Source organism: Narcine bancroftii, chromosome 1, assembly GCF_036971445.1.
Source record: "Narcine bancroftii isolate sNarBan1 chromosome 1, sNarBan1.hap1, whole genome shotgun sequence".
Classification (NCBI taxonomy): domain Eukaryota; kingdom Metazoa; phylum Chordata; class Chondrichthyes; order Torpediniformes; family Narcinidae; genus Narcine; species Narcine bancroftii.
This window is the reverse complement of record NC_091469.1, coordinates 423,873,138-423,895,271: the sequence shown is the minus strand read 5'-3', so window position 1 is coordinate 423,895,271 and position 22,134 is coordinate 423,873,138. Positions and strand designations below refer to the sequence as shown.

At 45.1% G+C, this 22,134-nt stretch overlaps 1 protein-coding gene and 1 long non-coding RNA gene across 5 annotated transcripts in view; one reads left to right on the top strand and one right to left on the bottom strand.

The window, feature by feature from the left end:
• LOC138751621 (sperm-associated microtubule inner protein 4) overlaps positions 1–11,563 on the bottom strand; it is a 70,071-nt gene extending 58,508 nt beyond the window's left edge. Inside the window, exons 1-2 of one of the 4 annotated variants that reach the window (XM_069914149.1) lie at positions 11,339–11,425; positions 11,053–11,218 (exon numbers count right to left, since the gene is read on the bottom strand). In XM_069914149.1, coding sequence (XP_069770250.1) covers positions 11,053–11,102 — 50 coding nt within the window. In that variant the 5' untranslated portion in view covers positions 11,103–11,218; positions 11,339–11,425. Of the gene's footprint in view, positions 1–2,959; positions 3,047–11,052; positions 11,222–11,338 lie in introns of those variants that run through there. The other 3 variants (XM_069914148.1, XM_069914146.1, XM_069914147.1) reach the window with 3 other exon arrangements.
• LOC138751622 (uncharacterized) lies at positions 11,312–21,828 on the top strand. The gene is made up of 2 exons (XR_011350093.1): positions 11,312–16,120; positions 20,781–21,828. It is a non-coding gene; the product is annotated as an uncharacterized lncRNA (long non-coding RNA).
• The last annotated feature ends 306 nt before the right edge of the window (positions 21,829–22,134 follow it).

Genomic DNA, 22,134 nt, shown 5'->3' with positions numbered 1-22,134 from the left:
AAATGGAATTTTGTAAGATTAATTGCTAAGCCATGCTCATGAGCCACTGATGGAGCTGAGGAAGATGAGCCCGGTGTTCCTGACGGGAGTGGCTGGCAACGAGGATGTCATTCAAATATACAAACACCAAGTCGAGGCTCAGGCCTACTGTGTTCATGAGTCATTGAAAGGTCGGGGCTGCATTCTTCAAACCGAATGTCAAATGCAGGAACTTGAAAAGCCCGAAAGGGGTAATGAGGACTGTTTCTGGAATGTCGTCCAGATGAACTGGGATTTAATTGTAACCATGTACCAGGTCAATCTTGGAAAAGATCTTCACACCGTGTAAAGTCCTGTATGTGGGGAACTGGGTATCAATTTGCCATAATAATCTTGTAAAGGCGACAATAGTTCCCACAAGGCCTCCAGCCACCAGTTATTTTGGGAACCATATGAAGTGGGGACACTCATGGGCTATTGGATTGCTGAACTAGGCCCATCTCCCCATTCTCCTGAATTCCTCCTCAGCGAACTGCAGTTTATCTGGAGGCAGAATGCACACTCGTGCATGATGAGGCCATCCATTTGTCGGGATATGGTGCTGTCCTCCATGCTTGGGCTGGGTTTCCATGATCTGCAGAGTGACGATACTCAGAAAGCCGGCCAGGATTTTGGCATACTCATTCTCTGAGGGGGTCACAGATTCAAGGTGTGGCACGGGTAATAAGCCAATTTGTAAACCAAGTGACTCAATTGTCTTAGAATTAACCAGACAGCGACCTTTTAAATCCACTACGAAGCCACATGCTCATAAAAAATCAGTGCCCAGCAGCGGCTGAGACACGCTGGCAATGGTAAAGGACTGTCTGAATTGGTAAGAGCTAAAATTGAGTGGTATTGTCCTTACCCCATATGTTCTGCAGCTGCTGTTGTTGGCTGCTCTCAGGTAAGGCCCCTTCTTTCCAGAATGTATATCTGGGCCAGAGGAGTGCAATATCCTAACCTCTGCTCCTGTGTCAGTGAGAAAACTCTGACCCAAATGCCGATCCCATAGGTAGATGAAGCTGTCCTTGTGGCTGGGATCACTGGTACTAGTGACAACCGGCCACGGCATTTTCCAGGTGCGGCCCAGTGGGGGTTGGGGGTCAGCACCGGTGGGCCGCAGCTCCCCACCTCTGGTGATAATAGCATCATTGCTCTCTCCTCCTGCTTCTTGCCACCGAGTCTGACCCCGCATCTCCGTCAGGAGTAGGTATAGCTCATGCCATTTGGCATTGCATCACCACACGAGCAATGGTTGCTTCCCCGTGCTGTTTGGCATGCTTTAGCTTATCCGTGTGGGAAGCCAATCGACAGGGATCGCTGAAATTATCGTCTGCAAGGAGCAGATGGATGTCCTCTGGCTTCTTTTCCTGGAAAATCTGCCCATCCATGAGGTGCAGCATCTCATTCATCAATGCAGAAGGTGGGCGGTCATCTAGACCTTCCATACAAAGGAGCCTTGCCACCCTGTTGCTGTGGGAAAGTTCAAAAGAAGAGCTTTGATAGCTTCGTACTTATTGTTGGCTGGAAGCTCGTGTAAGATTTCAACGATGCGCTCCGCAGTGTCCTGATCTAGTGATGCGATGAAATAGCAATGTTAAGTAGTGTCAGCAACAATCTGACGAAGGTGGAACTGGGTATCGGCCTGCTCAAACCAAACCTGTGATTGTGAGGTCCAAAAAACCGGTAGCTTGAGCACAATGGCATTCTGTGTATCCTGATCTAGGTTCAAAAAATCGTTTTGAACCATTGGGGTCACCACTGTAGTGAGTGATGCAGTGAACAAACATCGTCTATGAGCTGAAGCAACAGAATTGTTTAATGGAACCTGCTTACGAGTTTAAATAAATAGATGGCACGCTATCACCACCTCCTGACCCCAGTAGTCATGCTCCTCCTAGAGCCCTTTGTCCCCCTCCCCCAGCCACCGCAAACTCCCAATCCTGCGGGGGCCCACAACAAGATCATTGTATTCATTTCTAGAGATTTTAGCAAATTATTCTTGGCGCTGAGGGGGTCACGACATTGGATAGAAAATAAGGTAATTATTCTTGAAGCAGAAAGCTGAGAGATGATTGATAGAGCATCAAAATTATGACTAATCTAAACAGCGTGAAAAAGTTTAAAAAAACTTTATTTTATAGAGGAGAGTGAAGAATCAGAGGACATAGATTTGCAAGGTATTTGCCAAAAGTATTGATGCAAGGAAAAATATTTTACCCAATGAATGGTCATGATCTTGGAAAATACAATACATCAGATTCAGCCACTGGTTTCAAAAGTGATCTCATCAGATACTTGAGTGGCGAAACAAAATTGTAGAGTTGAGGAAAAGGAAATAAAGGAAATTGGGACTAATAAGATCACTCTCATCGAGTGATTCAGTGATTCCAAAATTTGTACAATGAATGTATATTTGCTCTACAATACAAAAGGTAGCTTTTGACAGGAGACTACAACTGCTAATTAGGCCTGGATTTTGCAGTCAGGGTGATGTCCATTAGCAATGTTGAAGAATATGCCCAAAACATTTGGAATCTTTACGACTCTTTGGTGTCACGCACGAGCTCCAATGATTGCTGGAGTCCAGCCTCCACAGTCTTATCCAGTTAGACAAACACATTGGTGAATCCCCACTGACAACGAGCCAGAATTGAAAAACACAATGTGCTAATATTTAGAACATTTTGCAGATCACAATATGAAGTCTGGAATAAGTACAGAAGACTAAAGTGGGTGCAATCTCATAACTAAATGGATTGAAGATACCGTGAAAACCATTATATTTAAAGATAACCGTTTTTTAAGGGCCAGAAAGTTTGCTAAACAATAATTATGGCTTCCTGTGGCACTAAAAACTAATTCAAACCTCATGCAAGGAGCACTACACTTTTTATTCCAGTTACAGCATTACTAGTTTGTAAGTACCTAAAATTACCTTCTATTGCAAATGGAAAAGGCTGCAGGCAATGCATTCTCTGGAATAGTCATGAATCACTGCCACAACTGTTTGCTTTTATCACCTTAGGCTAAGAATGGATAAAAGTACAGATGTTTCTGTCAATTTCTGATAATTTATTTGTCAGGACAACTGCAAATTTCAACCAATAAAAGTTATCTGGTGAGATTAAAAATATTTTTACTAAAGTATAAATATTAAGGATACACTGCATATTGCAATAACCCCCCCCCATTCTGATGCAAAACTGAATTAATTTTCTTTGCACTTTAATATACGATTTGTAAAACCTGTCGAGTTACCAGTTTTTCACTGAATGAAATAAATCCAGAAATAGAATGTTATAATAAAATATGCTGCCATAGAAATTGTTTATGCATCCATTAAGAAGGCAAATAATTCATTTTAAATCTATAAAGGAATGCAGAGTTATAGTTTCTAAATGCACACCCAATGATAAGAAATGTTGACTGGTTACTATAAGATGAGAAAGTTTAAAACTATCAATGATTTTGTTAATATTTCTGAGGAGGTCGGGATGTGCTGAGAAAGCACAAGCATCTCTTTCTCTCTCTCTCTGTATTATTGAGAACAAGGTTAAAACGTTTAGCCATAATTTCTTTGTTTTGCATTTGATCTTGCTGGTTTTTGTTTATTGTGGTTTTATTGCGCATTACTGTCATGTTTTACAGAGTGAAATTTTGGTTGCTTCAATTATATTTTAAAAAATAGTCACTGTTATAAATAACAATTATTTTTAAACAATTAGAAAGCAACTATTTCTATAATCCAAAATGAATTCAATCTCCCAGCATAATGGTATCCCTGAGGATGTATCAGAAATGTAGTCAATTCAGAGAGCCTGAATTTCATTTCATAGACAGAAGGTCCTAGAGGACAAAAAAAAAATCTGTTGGAAGAACTCAGTGGGTCAAGTGGCATCTTGATGGTTAATATTTTGCGTTAAGACCTTCCATCAGGAGTGAGTGTAGATGGTTGAAATTGAAGGTATAAAGAGGCAAGAAGGTCTCATGAGACAGAGGCTAGCATGTGACATGTGGAACCAGGCTAAGTGGGGGGGGGGGGGGGGGGTTAATGGGCAGATGAAGTCACAAGGGAAAGATGGAGTTGGGAGACATCAGGTGATGAGTGATAGGCAGAAATAGATAAGGAGAAAAAAGGGGAGCAAATGGAGCTGGATAGTAGAGACAGTCCAAGATGATAAATGAAGGCAAAAGAGGCTGCAGATGGTGCAACAGGATAAGCAAGGAATGTGATGTTGAACTAGATAAAGGAGGGAAGATGGACAAATGGGAAATGTTTGAGGAGACCCTCCCTCCCCATGCTATCATTACTGAATTTCATTCCTCTCACCACATGATTCCATCTTCCCATCATGCACCTTAACCTATTTGGGTCTCCTATCACCTCCCTCACTCCTCTTTGTACTGGCCATCTCCTCTCAAAACCCTCAGTTCTGATGCAGGGTCTCAACACAAAATGTCAAGTAACTCTTTGCCTCCACTGAGGCTGCTCGACTTGCTGAGTTCCTCAAGCAATCGGTTGTTTGCTCCAGATTACAGCATCTGCAGTCTTTCATGTTATCTTTGTGGACCAGACAACTTAATAGGCAAGATTTTTATGTGTACTCTGTAGTCAAGTTGGGAGTTGAGTATTCTTTTTTTTGAGGGGGGGACTGGCTTCACTTGCTCAGTGGGAGAGGTGGGGGAAAGAGGGTGGCTAGTGTGCATCAAGCTAGATGCTAGCGATGTTTGACGCACTCTAGTGACAGAGGCGGGTGTGGGTCTGACGGTGAGCAATAGCCACAACAATATGGGGGGGGGGGGGTGGTGCATTGCCTTGCTTGTGGGGGGGGAAATGCCTGTGATTCCCCCCACCTTGGTGCCGACCCTAGTTGGTTATAGTGCATTAGGTAGATGTAGGCAAAACATCGTCAAAAGGGCGCGCCATTAAATTTAGTCAGCACTGAACATCATACTCCTACATTCTGCATGTTTTAAAAGTGTGAGCCACAAGATAAAAGAGTCACTCTCATTTACACATGTCTGAGGTTTTATAATTTATTTGCTGGATTTCAAGCTTAATAGATTTGAACACCTAATTGAACATTTGGCCTTTTATTTGTGAAAACTATTCTCTCAACCTTTCGATTGACTGGCTCTTTTATTTGTGTTGAGTACAATAGCTATTAACTTTAATCACATTAGATGGTAAAACCAGTAACACTGCTCATGAATCATTCATTCATCTGGATTACTTCTCCCCACTGATGACAATGCTGCAAAGGAAAAACAAAGTGTAACATTACGGTAGATAAACCGTAAAAAACAGTGATCGTTAATGCTTCTCTGAATTCAAAAAATATAAATAAGGAACTACTGGATTGGTGTGACAGGAAAAAGAATAGCGGGGTAATTTTCAATAGTGGGAGGGGGCAGTGGTCAACCCAATAAAGCACACATGTCAAACTCTGGCCCGCTGGCCAAATTTGGCCCACGATATAATTATATTTGACCCGCAAGATCATATCAAAAATGTATTAGAGGTGGCCCGCTGGCCGCCGCACCAGTATAGCGCATGCACAGTAACCGCTGTGTCCCAAGGTGAGAGAGAGAGAGAAAAATCCTGGTCCTTGAAAAGTAGTGGTGGGTGGTATTATAAACACGCTGTCGTGTCCCCCCGCCCACCCCCCCACCGCAGCGTGGCCTGGCCGGTGTCAGGGGAAGCCAAGGCCGCTTCCCAGCGCCCGGAACACCAGTGGCACAGCATTTCTTGGAGCTGCAGATGGAGTTGGGACGCCGGAGGGAAGATTGGGGCTCCCCGCCGGGCGATGGGGGCGCCGGCTGCCCTGCGCCTTCCCACCGGACCAGCGGCAGGTGCCCGGAGTACACGTGGAGAGCGAGGCTGGTCGGGCAAGTAGGGTGGAACCCCCCGCCAATCTCGGGAGTGGCGTGGGCTGGATCGGGATTAGCCATGCTCACCTGCTCCTCCACCGCTGACCGGGATCCCAGCGCGGTCCTGAGCACGGAGACTGCCCTGGAAAGGTCCTGGGACACCGGCACGGAAAGAAAAGGGGGTCCAGGAGAAACTCAGCAGGTCAAGTGGGGTCCGGGAGAAACTCAGCAGGTCAAGGTAGGTCCGGGAGAAACTCAGCAGGTCAAAGGGGGTCTGGGAGAAACTCAGCAGATCAAAGGGGGATCCGGGAGAAACTCAGCAGGTCAAAGGGGGATCCGGGAGAAACTCAGCAGGTCAAAGGGGGATCCGGGAGAAACTCAGCAGGTCAAAGGGGGGTCCGAGAGAAACTCAGCAGGTCAAGGGGGAGGGGTCTGGGAGAAACTCAGCAGGTCAAGGGGGGTCCGGGAGAAACTCAGCAGGTCAAGGGGGGTCCGGGAGAAACTCAGCAGGTCAAGGGGGGTCCGGGAGAAACTCAGCAGGTCAAGGGGAGTCCGGCAGAAACTCAGCAGGTCAAGGGGGGGTCTGGGAGAAACTCAGCAGGTCAAGGGGGGTCCGGCAGAAACTCAGGGGGGGCCTGACCTCGCCAGGACCATTGCCCACTCCCCCTCGCTGCCGCAGGCCGATCCGCGACTCACGGTGACAGGGCCGCTGATCCGCCGAGATGCCGCCCTGCAGCGAGAGCCGATGCCCCCGCACTGTCGTTGTCCAACCCGATCGCCCGCAAACCCCGCCCTCCCGCACACAGGCCTGAGTAAGTATTATGAACTTTAATCTCAGGATAAAACGATCTTCCAATAGTTTCATGTCACAGTGATAAATATATTCCTGGTTAAAAATGGTCCTGCACCTGGATTCAAGCTCATTAGGCATAAAACTTGAAAAGTGTGTAAATCAAAGGATATCTGTACCAATGGAAAAAGGGCATGGCAAATAACCCTGCTAGAGTTCATGCCCACAATCAGTCACCCATTTGATTGTTTCAAGAATCATGTTATTCTCCCACATTCTCAATAGACCTCAGATTTTACTATTTGTCAGCACACTAGCAACATTTGACAAATCCTCTATTATTTATTGAATATTTTATTTCTCATTTGTTAATGCTTCTGGAAAGAGTTTATCCAAAACTATTATTAAACATTTATTTTAATAAGAAAAAGTTCAACATTACATATGTTGAAAGAAGAGAAAACATGCAGATGTTGTTAAAAAATTTTCAATAAATATTTAGTTCGGCCCTTGACTTAGTCCAAGTTTTTAATTTTGGCCTCCGTGAATTTGAGTTTGACACCCCTGCAATAAAGGATAACAAAAATAACAACAGCAAAGATTGATCTCACTTCAGGAGAATGAAGTAGAATCAGTGGATACAAGAAATAATGAGAAAAAAAAAGACATTGATTGACTTACCAGTTCTCCAAAAATTAGCTTTATTTCTCAAAAGTTGTGGCACTTGTAGTAGAGGTAATATTATCATGGAGGACAAAGTCTTTATAAAGACTAGCAAATAAATTTTGGAAAATTGTGTAAAATAATTTCATAGAATGGATTCTGTACCAGTATTCGAAGCAGTACGATAGAACAAATTAAGCAGGTGGCTAAGATCCCACAATCGTCCAGCTGCTTTAATTTTATAAAAATGATCTTGACTATCAGAAAACATTTTATAAAAAGTTGAAAGTATCGATGTAAACAAATTAATTTAAACAGATGCTCGCTGAGTACGTGTTGTCAATTTGGGAAAGGTTCCAGACGTTGTCACAGTGTGGAAGACCTGGGTTGTCCTCAGACCTTTCCCCTTAGGATCTGGCCTGGTCAGCTTATAATCCAGAACACAACTGCCTGGTACAGGCCCTTCAGCCCATAATGTTGTGCCAACCTACCATATATCTTCTTTGGCTTGGCTTCGCGGACGAAGATTTATGGAGGGGGTAAAAAGTCCACGTCAGCTGCAGGCTCGTTTGTGGCTGACAAGTCCGATGCGGGACAGGCAGACACGATTGCAGCGGTTGCAGGGGAAAATTGGTGGGTTGGGGTTGGGTGTCGGGTTTTTCCTCCTTTGCCTTTTGTCAGTGAGGTAGGCTCTGCGGTCTTCTTCAAAGGAGGTTGCTGCCCGCCAAACTGTGAGGCGCCAAGATGCACGGTTTGAGGCGATATCAGCCCACTGGCGGTGGTCAATGTGGCAGGCACCAAGAGATTTCTTTAGGCAGTCCTTGTACCTTTTCTTTGGTGCACCTCTGTCACGGTGGCCAGTGGAGAGCTCGCCATATAACACGATCTTGGGAAGGCGATGGTCCTCCATTCTGGAGACGTGACCCATCCAGCGCAGCTGGATCTTCAGCAGCGTGGACTCGATGCTGTCGACCTCTGCCATCTCGAGAACTTCGACGTTAGGGATGTAAGCGCTCCAATGGATGTTGAGGATGGAGCGGAGACAACGCTGGTGGAAGCGTTCTAGGAGCCGTAGGTGGTGCCGGTAGAGGACCCATGATTCGGAGCCGAACAGGAGTGTGGGTATGACAACGGCTCTGTATACGCTTATCTTTGTGAGGTTTTTCAGTTGGTTGTTTTTCCAGACTCTTTTGTGTAGTCTTCCAAAGGCACTATTTGCCTTGGCGAGTCTGTTGTCTATCTCATTGTCGATCCTTGCATCTGATGAAATGGTGCAGCCGAGATAGGTAAACTGGTTGACCGTTTTGAGTTTTGTGTGCCCGATGGAGATGTGGGGGGGCTGGTAGTCATGGTGGGGAGCTGGCTGATGGAGGACCTCAGTTTTCTTCAGGCTGACTTCCAGGCCAAACATTTTGGCAGTTTCCGCAAAGCAGGACGTCAAGCGCTGAAGAGCTGGCTCTGAATGGGCAACTAAAGCGGCATCGTCTGCAAAGAGTAGTTCACGCACAAGTTTCTCTTGTGTCTTGGTGTGAGCTTGCAGGCGCCTCAGATTGAAGAGACTGCCATCCGTGCGGTACCGGATGTAAACAGCGTCTTCATTGTTGGGGTCTTTCATGGCTTGGTTCAGCATCATGCTGAAGAAGATTGAAAAGAGGGTTGGTGCGAGAACACAGCCTTGCTTCACGCCATTGTTAATGGAGAAGGGTTCAGAGAGCTCATTGCTGTATCTGACCCGACCTTGTTGGTTTTCGTGCAGTTGGATAATCATGTTGAGGAACTTTGGGGGACATCCGATGCGCTCTAGTATTTGCCAAAGCCCTTTCCTGCTCACGGTGTCGAAGGCTTTGGTGAGGTCAACAAAGGTGATGTCCGGTCCGGACAGGGAGTGGGAGGCGGCGGCCCCAGTCCAGGCACAGGGAGAGCAGCAGCGGCCCCGGCCCCGGTCCGGGCGAAGGGTAGACGGCGGCGGCCCCGATACGGGCAGGAGCAAGGGGGAGACGGCGGCCCCGGCCTCGGTCGAGTGAGACAGGCGGAGGCCCCGGTCCGGACAGGGAGTGGGAGGCGGTGGCCCCAGTCCAGGCACAGGGAGAGCAGCAGCGGCCCCCGCCCCGGTCCGGGCGAAGGGTAGACGGCGGCGGCCTCGATCCGGGCAGGAGCAAGGGGGAGACGGCGGCCCCGGCCTCGGTCGAGTGGGGCAGGGGGAGGCCCCGATCCGGGCAGAGAGTGGGAGGCGGCGGCCCCGGTCCAGGCACAGGGTGAGCTGCGGCGGCCTCGGCCCCGATCCGGGCAGTATGGACCGACCTAGGAGGGGAGGCAGGCCCCTCCAGCCCGGGTAAGAAACCTGCATAGGAGAAGGCCACTCCGATATAAAACCTACGACCCAAGGACCTCGCTGCCACGTCCCAGCTTGCTTGGCCACGGCACACGAACCATGGGTGTAAAGGGTGGGGCCAGTAATGCGCGCACTGCACTCCACCTAAAAGCTCCTTTGCGCAGGCCCGAGGACAGGTCCACGTCCTCCCCCTCCACGTCCTCCCCCTCCACGTCCTCCCCCTCCACGTCCTCCCCCTCCACGTCCTCCCCCTCCACGTCCTTCCCCTCCACGTCCTTCCCCTCCACGTCCTCTCCCTCCACGCCTTCCCCCTCAAAAAAAAGCAGAACAGCGGCTTGTCATTACCATATATATTCCTACCAAAAAAATACTAAACCCTTCCTACCTCGTAACCCTTTATTTTTCTTTCATTCACATGCCTGTCTAAGAGCCCCTAATATTTCAACCAACACTGCTGGCAAGATATTCCAGGCCCCCACAGTTGTTACTGTAAATTGTTACTGTGTCCAAAAAAAACTTACCCCTGATATCTCTCCTAAACTTTCCTCCCAACACTTTGTACAGATGCCCTCTGGTGTTTGCTACTCCCATCCTGGGAAAAAAAAAGGCACTGGCTGTCCATGGTATCTTCAAGTGTGGAGCTGAGCAAAACAAGTTAGCAAACAAATATAGTGTACCTGTTTTTAAAAAAAAATCTTCTGAATGCATTTGGCTTAAAGTCTGCCTTTATTTATTATTTTGTTACATCATTCATAATATTCCCAAATAACATATTCAAAATATTACTGATGGCTTACAATTGCTGTTGTTTCACGGGTGCTTACATTCATTGGATCTAACTGACATCAGCTGAAAGATTTTCATCAATGTGTCAAAATTCCTCACCTCTGACACCACGAATTCCCAAGAGTTAGCAATTAAGATACAGTTTCCAGTCTGTACAGTCACAACCCATTAGTCTTCTGTAAAAAAATTCCTTTTTTTTGGGTACCTACTAACCATTTCATACCCGTGGAGTCTGACGTTTGTACAACACTCTTGACCCATCCCGGTTTCACTGCAGTAAAACCTCATGATCCACCGTGAAGTTGCGGGTTTTTGCCACGTTCCGGCCGGCCGGCAGAGCAACCGCCCTTCACGTGTTTATTTTAGGCTCCACGATTCAGTCCTGACCACAGTGTGTGTGTGTGTGTCCGTGTTCCCGAGAACTCACTGTACAGGGATCCCCCCCGGAGTTCTCTATCTCCTCCAGCCCGAAGTAATACAGGGTGACAGGCTGATTGCCCACTGTAAATTGTTACTGGTGTGGTTGAATCCGCGCTGAGTTGATGCCAATTGGGAAATTCCACATGGACTTAATTGGTTAACTTACCTCCTCCAGAATTCTCTCTCTCCAGATCCTTGCTCTTCTCCCTTCTTCATTCGAACTGCTGGCGTTCAGCCAAACACAACTTTTCCACTAATTTTAGGTCGCTTCTAAATAATTCTCAAAGACGCCCTAATCCGCTCCGCGGGACACCTTGCAGCAACTTTTATTTCTGCTGGGAATTGGAGAAAGACGGTAGATGTGTGTTGGCGAAACAAATATCGTGCTGGTGAGCAGAGCACGTCAACACACAGCTTGTTGGAGGGTCGCGGTAAGCAGATGCGTCTCTCACCTACTGCCAGACGCAGCGGGGCACTGGGACATGATCTGCGCCCTGGGGCGCCAACTCCTCTCCACTTCTCGCTGGGAGGAAAACGGGTCTCCAGGCGCCAGCCGATCCACCTCCACGGCAAGAGCGGGGAGCACACTGCCCGGGTTCAGGGCATGCATGATATGGGCGACGGCAGATTGGGGAACAGCGCGACCACCCCGCTTGATGGTATTGGCCGGTCGTTGGATGACGGCGGTCCGTCACAATGAACTTGGCCCACACCCTCAACAATAGGCAGCGCCGGGGTAGCAGTGGCTGCCCAGGACTGGCCGCCTGTGAGCGCCAAGAGCAGGCGCCGCCCACTCTCTCTCCCTGGAGATGAAGCAAACATGGGCCAGGGAGTTGCGCTGAAAACCGAAGAGTCTCGGTAGGGGTAGGAATTCGACTCAACGTTCGAGTTTTACTGCATGGAAAAGGACCCTTCGGCCCAACTTGTTCATGCCGACTAAATTGTCTACCTGAACTAGTCCTAACATCCTGCCTCTATCCCTCTGAACCTTTTTTATCCACATTGTTAGGTATAAGCCCGCCCACGTCTTGATGTCACCTGCGATATCTATTACCCTGTGTCTCAGTAGCCAGGTTAGTCTAATAGAAGTAAAGGACGAGAAAGCATCACGTCTCTGAGTCTTAATTGTGTGAGTGCATACACAACAGTGGCGACGAGGAATGAAATGAACCCTACACGTACTCCATGCACCAACCGTGAGCAGGAAAACAACAGTAGAAAACTACTACCTAACAAGTTCCTGCCAAAAGATCAAGGCGAAAGCGTGTCAAGATGGCAGAGGGAAAGTTTGGGGAATTCAGGAAATTATGCACAACTCTCAGGAACCATTTAAGCCCCAAACCAGTTATGGCAGAAAGGCAACGATTCTATGAAAGGAGACAAAGCCCAGGAGAAACAGTAAGTGAATAGCTAGCATCATTGTGCAAACTGGCAGAGCATTGTCATTTCGAGCAGTTTCTAAATCAGGTACAGCGAGACACATTAGTGATGGGGCTGGCAAATCGCCAAGCAAGGCAAAAATTGTTAGCAATGGATGAAGATATTGCGCTACAAATTGCATACAGAACTGACGGCAGCTCTGAAATGGCAGATAAAATCTTGGATGTGGGTCAACCAGACCTACTGGTTGGGAGGTCTTCCTGCCAACAATGCTGTTGTTGTGTGAAATGCAACCACCGACCGGAAAATTGTTTCTTCAAAAATTCTAAATGCAACCATTGCAAAACAGAAGGACATATCAAAGCTAAATGTCCACTTGTAAAGCGCAGGCGGCCTGCAAATAAGCAGGTAACTAAAGTCAAAGTGAGTGAGAGAGAGAGAGAGAGAGAGAAAGAGAGAGGCAACCTAGCAAGGATGATGATAACAGCCCAATGGCTGACCATCAAGCTCCTGAAATTTCAGCTCCTGAGATATTACACATCCAAGGAATAAATGGAGGAAACACAGCAATCTTTATACAGCTAAAAATAAATGGACACCCCCTGAAGATAGTGTAAGACACATGGGCAGAGATGATCCTAATGCCATTGTGTGTAAAAGAATGCTTGCTACCACACCTCCTGTTTAAAACAACTGAAATAACTCTTACGATCTGTTACAGGAGACAGAATCAAAGTGTTTGGAAAAATATGGTCCAAATACAATACAAACAACAGCAACCAAAAACACTCTCTCTCTACGTCGTAGATACCCAGAGACCAGCATCTTCAGAAGAAACTGGCTACAACACATTCCCCTAGACTGGCTGGAAATCAGTTCAATACTAAATGTAAACCACACAGACACCTCCCAGCCAGAACTCGACCAAATCCTCAAAAACCATGCAATGGTTTTCCAACAAGAATTTGGGGAAATCAAAGGTGTTCAAGCCAAACTGCAATTAAAAGAAAATGCAGAACCAAAATTCTTCAAAGCCAGAACAGTCCCATTTGCTATGAAAGGGAAAATTGAGGCTGAATTAAACAGACTAAAACATGAGGCATATTAGAACCAATACAATAAAGTGATTGGGCAGCGTCCATCGTACCCATATGAAAAGTAAACAGTGAAATTCGCATTTGTGGCGATTACAAAATCACCATCAATCCATTACACAAAATACCCAAACACCCCATGCCCAAGGCAGAAGAATTGTTTCAATCACTAAATGCAGGGCAAAAATTCACAAAACTAGATTGTCATAAGCATATCAACAGATAAAATTGAACCAAAAAATTCAAGGGAATATGTGACAATCAATCCCCATCTGGGACTATTCACCTACACACGCGCCTTACAGAGTTTCAGCAACATCTGCGATTTTTCAAACAACAATGGACAAATTACTACATGGACTCTCATTTGATATCGTCATCATGGGCCGAAATGACAGTGAACACTAACAAAACCTTGAAAAGGTTTTAACCAGATTAAAACAGGTGATTACGAAAGGACAAATGTGTCTTCTTGGGGCCCCTTGGATTTACAATCGACAATGAGGGGGTACGAATAAATCCAACAGGAACAGAAGCTGTTCACAAGGCTCATATCCAACCAACAAATCAGAATTACAGACCTTTCTAGGACTTGTTAATCACTACCGAAAACAAATCCCTAAATGTCTGCATTATGCAGCCCACTGAACCAATTACTCAAGAAAGATCAAACATGGTATTGAAACGCAGAAACTAAAAGCACAGTCGATCAACTAAAGGAAATACTAATGTCAACAAATAAGGTGGTGATCCACTACGACCCTAGTAAAGAAGTTACACTAGCCGTGGATGTTTCACCAGTGAAACTAAGAGCGGTACTATCCCAAATCACAGAAAAAGGTATGCTTCGTGAACATTAACCACAAGCAAACACAATTATGCCCAACTAGAAAAAGAAGGATTGGCAATAATTTTAGGTGTTAAAAAAAAATTCCACCAAAATCTTTACACAAGAAAATTCACCCTATCACAGACAATAAACTTCTTAGTTTAATCCTGGGGTCGCACAAAGGTACACCGGTATTGGCTGCGGCCGGAATTCAAAGATGGGCTATGCTACTAGTGGAGTATAACTCTGATATAAAATATAAACCAGGAACACTCAACAACATGCCACTACCCAAGATAGAACAACAACAAGAAATTATTAGATGGACAACAGAGGCAGCATCCATCAACCAAGAATAACTTCAACAACTGCCCATTACAGCCCAGATGATCAGAAAGAAAACCCGAAAAGAGGCAACATTAAGCAAGATCACCCTTAATGGGTGGCCCGAATCTGAAGTCATCCCCGAAGATCTAAAACCTTACCACACACGCCACCATGAAGGATATTTACTATAGGGTACCCGTACAATTATTCCAGCTAAATGGCAAACTACCATGTTATCAGAACTACACCACAACCATCCAGGAATGGTACGAATGAAGGCACTGGCCTGGATGCATAAACAGTCTGGAAGGCTGGCGGCAAAACTCTACATGCCAAACTGCATGAGTTTTTCAAGAAACAACAGTAAGAGAATGCAAAATATGTCAGTCAATGCAGCCAAAAATGCTGCAAGCCAAAGCTAACCCATGGAAGTGGCCATCCAGACCCTGGCATTGGACCATTCATAGGTGAAGCTTTCCTTATAGCTGTGGATGCACACTCCAAATGGCCAGTAGTTTCACAGCTGTAAAACCCCAAAGCAGATCCCACAATTGACCATCTACGAGCTATCTTTGCCACTTACAGGTTCCCCCATGAATTAGTTATGGACAATGGGCCCCAGTTTACATCAGAACATTTAAAAAAATGTATGCGCGACAATATCAGACATATTTTGTCCACACCCTATCACCCAAGTACTAATGGGGAGGCAGAACATTTTGTACAAACATTCAAAAAAGATGTGAAAACCATGAAACTTCTAAATGCCTCCTGGGCACACAAAATCGCAAATTTCCTTGGGATACAGAAACACGCCACATTCTACCACAAAACACACCCCAGCAGAACTAATGTTTGGCCGCAACCTGCAGACCAGGCTGTCCACAGTTCATCCAGATATGGGTCTCTGACTGCAAAAAACAGCATCTCCACAGACCTCACTTAGAACATTGGAAGTGGGCAAGAGAGATCTGGTACAAGATTCTTTCTTTTCTTTCTTTGGCTTGGCTTCGCGGATGAAGATTTATGGAGGGGTAAAGTCCACGTCAGCTGCAGGCTCGTTTGTGGCTGACAAGTCTGATGCGGGACAGGCAGACACGGTTGCAGTGGTTGCAAGGGAAAATTGGTTGGGTGTTGGGTTTTTCCTCCTTTGTCTTTTGACAGTGAGGTGGGCTCTGCGGTCTTCTTCAAAGGAGGTTGCTGCCCGCCGAACTGTGAGGCGCCAAGATGCACGATTTGATGTGATATCAGCCCACTGGTGGTGGTCAATGTGGCAGGCACCAAGAGATTTCTTTAGGCAGTCCTTGTACCTCTTTTTTGGTGCACCTCTGTCTCGGTGGCCAGTGGAGAGCTCGCCATATAACACGATCTTGGAGAGCGATGGTCCTCCATTCTGGAGACGTGACCTACCCAGTGCAGTTTGATCTTCAGCAGCATGGATTCGATGCTGTCGGCCTCTGTCATCTCGAGTACTTCGATGTTGGAGATGAAGTCGCTCCAATGAATGTTGAGGATGGAGCGGAGACAACGCTGGTGGAAGCGTTCTAGGAGCCGTAGCTGATGCCGGTAAAGGACCCATGATTCGGAACCGAACAGGAGTGTGGGTATGACAACGGCTCTGTATACGCTAATCTTTGTGAGGTTTTTCAGTTGGTTGTTTTTCCAGACTCTTTTGTGTAGTCTTCCAAAGGCGCTATTTGCCTTGGTGAGTCTGTTGTCTATCTCGTTGTCGATCCTTGCATCCGATGAAATGGTGCAGCCGAGATAGGTAAACTGGTTGACCGTTTTGAGTTTTGTGGGAATAATCTTACAAAAATTAAATGCATTCCTGCATATCTCGTACTGCTCAAGAGATTTGTTGAGAATTGGTCAGGTAGGACAATCTATATTGTTTGAAAAAAAAACTTTCCTGGACCCACATTTATTTGGTATCTTACCAATGATTTCTTTCAAATCCTATTTCACTATTTATTCATTATGCACTCTGCTTGCTACATCCCTAAAGAAATGTAATGCAATTATTGTTTATAAAATAATCTTGTCTGCTTGATTGTGTAATAATTTTTGAAATATTTTCAACTCCTTTAACAATGAATGCCGGCATTTTCCCCATGATAGATATTTGGCAAACTGACCCAGTGCTTTCTGCCTCCTGTCTCCCTCACTTATTGTTTTATGACATGAAATCTTCTGGGACTGTTTGAGATTAAGAAGGAATTTGGAAGATCAGAGCCAATGCATTTATCATCTCTGTTGGCATCACTTTTAAGACTCAAGGATGGAGACCATCAGGTTCAGGAAACCTGTCAGCCTTTTAGTCCCATTCACTTGCCTCATACCTTTAACTCTAGTGATACTAATTGTTTAAAGTTAATCCTTCTCCTCTGTACCTGACCTTCTGTTATTATTGGGAATATTTTAAGTATTTCCTCTAAGAAGGGAGATTCTTGCAGATTTGTCATCTTCTTGATTTGCGACAGCTTTTTGCCTTGTCCCATCTTTATTTTAGTGTCTAGAAATTTTCTGACCTCTGCTTTGACTTAACAATTGACCGTCCATAGATACCTTGGGTAGAGAATTCCAATGATTCACCACTCTCTAAATGAAGACTTTTTTTTTCTCTCAATTTTCAAATTGTGAACTACTTTTTATTCTCAAAATGTGCCAAGGTCCTGAACTCCTCAATTATGTGAAACCGTCTACCTGAATCTAGTCTGTCAAAGTCTTTATGAACCTTGTAACTTTTGATGAAGACTCCTTACTCTTCTCAATTTTAGAGCACAGGCAGACGTTGGATAACGTAATGGTTCTGTTTCTAGGAACTCTCTATTAATGGATTCCTCTTCAAGTCAGATTTGTCCATTTTCTAAAGGCATAATGATAATGAGTTTATTGCCATATTCTTTCTTTGGCTTGGCTTCGCGGACGAAGATTTATGGAGGGGGTAAAAAGTCCACGTCAGCTGCAGGCTCGTTTGTGGCTGACCAGTCCGATGCGGGACAGGCAGACACGATTGCAGCGGTTGCAAGGGAAAATTGGTTGGTTGGGGTTGGGTGTTGGGTTTTTCCTCCTTTGCCTTTTGTCAGTGAGGTGGGCTCTGCGGTCTTCTTCAAAGGAGGCTGCTGCCCGCCAAACTGTGAGGCGCCAAGATGCACGGTTTGAGGCGTTATCAGCCCACTGGCGGTGGTCAATGTGGCAGGCACCAAGAGATTTCTTTAGGCAGTCCTTGTACCTTTTCTTTGGTGCACCTCTGTCATGGTGGCCAGTGGAGAGCTCGCCATATAATACGATCTTGGGAAGGCGATGGTCCTCCATTCTGGAGACGTGACCCATCCAGCGCAGCTGGATCTTCAGCAGCGTGGACTCGATGCTGTCGACCTCTGCCATCTCGAGTACCTCGACGTTAGGGGTGTGAGCGCTCCAATGGATGTTGAGGATGGAGCGGAGACAACGCTGGTGGAAGCGTTCTAGGAGCCGTAGGTGGTGCCGGTAGAGGACCCATGATTCGGAGCCGAACAGGAGTGTGGGTATGACAACGGCTCTGTATACGCTTATCTTTGTGAGGTTTTTCAGTTGGTTGTTTTTCCAGACTCTTTTGTGTAGTCTTCCAAAGGCGCTATTTGCCTTGGCGAGTCTGTTGTCTATCTCATTGTCGATCCTTGCATCTGATGAAATGGTGCAGCCGAGATAGGTAAACTGGTTGACCGTTTTGAGTTTTGTGTGCCCGATGGAGATGTGGGGGGGCTGGTAGTCATGGTGGGGAGCTGGCTGATGGAGGACCTCAGTTTTCTTCAGGCTGACTTCCAGGCCAAACATTTTGGCAGTTTCCGCAAAGCAGGACGTCAAGCGCTGAAGAGCTGGCTCTGAATGGGCAACTAAAGCGGCATCATCTGCAAAGAGTAGTTCACGGACAAGTTTCTCTTGTGTCTTGGTGTGAGCTTGCAGGCGCCTCAGATTGAAGAGACTGCCATCCGTGCGGTACCGGATGTAAACAGCGTCTTCATTGTTGGGGTCTTTCATGGCTTGGTTCAGCATCATGCTGAAGAAGATTGAAAAGAGGGTTGGTGCGAGAACACAGCCTTGCTTCACGCCATTGTTAATGGAGAAGGGTTCAGAGAGCTCATTGCTGTATCTGACCCGACCTTGTTGGTTTTCGTGCAGTTGGATAATCATGTTGAGGAACTTTGGGGGACATCCGATGCGCTCTAGTATTTGCCAAAGCCCTTTCCTGCTCACGGTGTCGAAGGCTTTGGTGAGGTCAACAAAGGTGATGTAGAGTCCTTTGTTTTGTTCTCTGCACTTTTCTTGGAGCTGTCTGAGGGCAAAGACCATGTCAGTGGTTCCTCTGTTTGCGCGAAAGCCGCACTGTGATACTGGGAGAATATTCTCAGCGACACTAGGTATTATTCTATTTAGTAGAATCCTAGCGAAGATTTTGCCTGCAATGGAGAGCAACGTGATTCCCCTGTAGTTTGAGCAGTCTGATTTCTCGCCTTTGTTTTTGTACAGGGTGATGATGGTGGCATCACGAAGATCCTGAGGCAGTTTACCTTGGTCCCAACAAAGCTTGAAAAACTCATGCAGTTTGGCATGCAGAGTTTTGCCGCCAGCCTTCCAGACTTCTGGGGGGATTCCATCCATACCTGCTGCTTTGCCACTTTTCAGTTGTTCGATTGCCTTATATGTCTCATCCAGGGTGGGAACCTCATCCAGCTCTAGCCTTAGGGGCTGTTGAGGGAGCTGGAGCAGGGTGGAATCTTGGACTGAGCGGTTGGTACTGAAAAGAGATTGGAAGTGTTCTGACCATCGGTTGAGGATGGAGATCTTGTCGCTGAGGAGGACTTTGCCGTCTGAGCTGCGCAGCGGGCTTTGGACTTGGGGTGAGGGGCCGTACACAGCCTTTAGAGCCTCGTAGAAACCCCTGAAGTCGCCAATGTCCGCGCTGAGCTGTGTTCGTTTGGCGAGGCTAGTCCACCACTCATTTTGGATCTCCCGGAGTTTGCGCTGAAGATGGCTGCATGCGCGACGGAAGGCTTGTTTCTTCTCTGGACAGGACGGCTTTGTAAGGTGAGCCTGGTGGGCAGCTCGCTTCTTTGCCAGCAGTTCCTGGATTTCCTGGCTGTTTTCGTCAAACCAGTCCTTGTTTTTCCTGGAGGAGAAGCCCAGTACCTCTTCAGTGGATTGCAGTATGGTAGCCTTCAACTGATCCCAGAGGGTTTCAGGGGACGGGTCCGTGAGGCGGGTTGCAACGTCGAGCTTTGCTTTGAGGTTTGCCTGGAAGTTTCCTCTCGCTTCGTCTGACTGCAGTTTTCCAACATTGAACCTCTTTCTGGGGGCTTTATTGTTCCTGGGCTTTGGCTTGAAGTGAAGGTTGAGCTTGCAGCGAACCAGCCGGTGGTCAGTGTGGCATTCCGCGCTAGGCATGACCCTGGTGTGGAGCACATCTTGTTTGTCACTTTCTCGCACCAGGATGTAGTCCAGGAGGTGCCAGTGTTTGGATCGGGGATGCATCCAGGTGGTCTTAAGGCTGTCCCTCTGCTGAAAAAGGGTGTTTGTAATGACAAGCCGCTGTTCTGCGCAGAGCTCCAACAGGAGGCGCCCATTGTCGTTGCACTTGCCGACGCCATGCTTGCCCAGGATTCCTGGCCAGGAATACATTGTTCAATATACACATGCCTGAAATTTTTTATGTGCTGCAGCCAAACAAGAAAAACTATAACAGTAAACTAATTGAATTAGCTGTTCGAAAGAAACTGATCTTCAGTGATTGCGTGGCATCATGTCCTTTTTGAATATGGAAAAGATTTGTTATTCAATTAATAATTCAGATATAAGATTTAAGAAGTTACGGGGTCATTTATGACTCACTATCTTACTTTACTCCAATGTAATTAAATTGACTTGTATCTTTTCCATGATTTAAAAAAAAATTAACCTTCGTTTTTCTTTTAATGTCACTCATTAGGGAAGGGTTTGAGTTTTTCTCCTTTACTATTTTATTCTTTCCTCCTTTTTTTTGTATTATTAGAGGTTTTTTTCTAAAAAAAAGTACAGTATATACTATTAGAATATGAATTATGGATATGAGTTACAATTTATGTATGTTAGTGATATTCAGATTTTCTTATTTAGTTTATATAATTGTCCAAACTGTCTTATGGAATTGTACCCTTTTTGATTGTACAGGGTATACGTTTTTTATTAAAATAATTAAAAATATTTTAAAAAGAAAAGAAAAAAACTGATCTTCAATCTTGTTTTCAGGCTTCCATACCTTCTGCCAAAGGTAGAATTGAGAAGAGATCATGGCCAGGAACATACATTTTCTATAATTCTTTTATTTAATATATTAATCACACTAACACTATTCATAATTAAGATAATGGAAATATATATTGTATGCAGTCATTAATGAATACCATGAAACATTATTATGACAATCTTGAAAAATGTATGAAAGAATTTGTGGGAAAGTTGAATATTTGTAACCTTGGGAGATCTCTGACTGGTTCCATCACATATTGTTCAAAGAATCTACCTCCTGTACTCTATATGAATTTGGATATTTTGGCCATTTTAATGGCCAATCCATCTGAAAGGTTAAAATCACCCATGATGATTGAAGTACCTTTCTTGCAAGCCCTTATTTTTTTGTTATTAATACGTTCTACAGTGTAACTAACTTCTTTTAGGAAGCCTATAAATAACTCCCGCCAGTGACTTCCTTCATTTCCTTTATCTTACTTCAAACACAAAATATCACCTGCCTTCCTATTATAAAATCATTTATTTATTTAATTTGTAATTACATTTTTCAATTGGTTATTTATAATTATAATCTAGTTTATATTCACTTTATAATATCCAAATATTTGGTGATGTGATAAAAGACTTCAACATATGGCCTGTTATGTCCTCAAAAGGATACTTTGCATATTTTACAATGCCCTACTGTCTAAATTACTTAATTTGGCACTAAAAGTCAATTTTAAAGTTGGTGGCATTTTACCATGCACTGCATGTACAAAGTGATGGTAAGGACACCAATTTTCCCTGATCGTATTTTGGTGTCCAACCTGTCCAAACCCCAGACCCATCAGTAATGATTTGTTGTAATAGTGATGTAAGGAACTTTATTTGGCAGCAGTTTTTGTGTTTAATTTTTGGTCCTAACCCATTCCATCATTATCTTTCTTTTGTTTTTAATCACCTGCAGTACAGTACTTTCCAGTATTTTATGTGGGAAAGTTAACCAGAGGTGTATTGAGAGCAGATATCAAGATGATCCTATATTAAATGTGAATTAATCTTTGCTTGAGTTTATTTTAGAACTGTATTTTTAAGGCTTGTTCACATTTATACTATTGGTTTTATTTGTGTAAACATCCTATAAAATTTTGGAAGCACCGAGGTAATATTATGCAAGTGTTTTCGGTATACTCGTGTAACTGCTTCAGCTTTGGTAAACTGACTATTGTATTAAAGTTTAACATTTCAAACCTGTTTGCAATCTCATTTTCATTTTATGTGGTAAGGTTTCATTATATGGCTTTAACAATGTACAATATTTCAAAAGTGTTCTTCAGTTTCTCTCATAGATCATATGTTGCCTATTCCC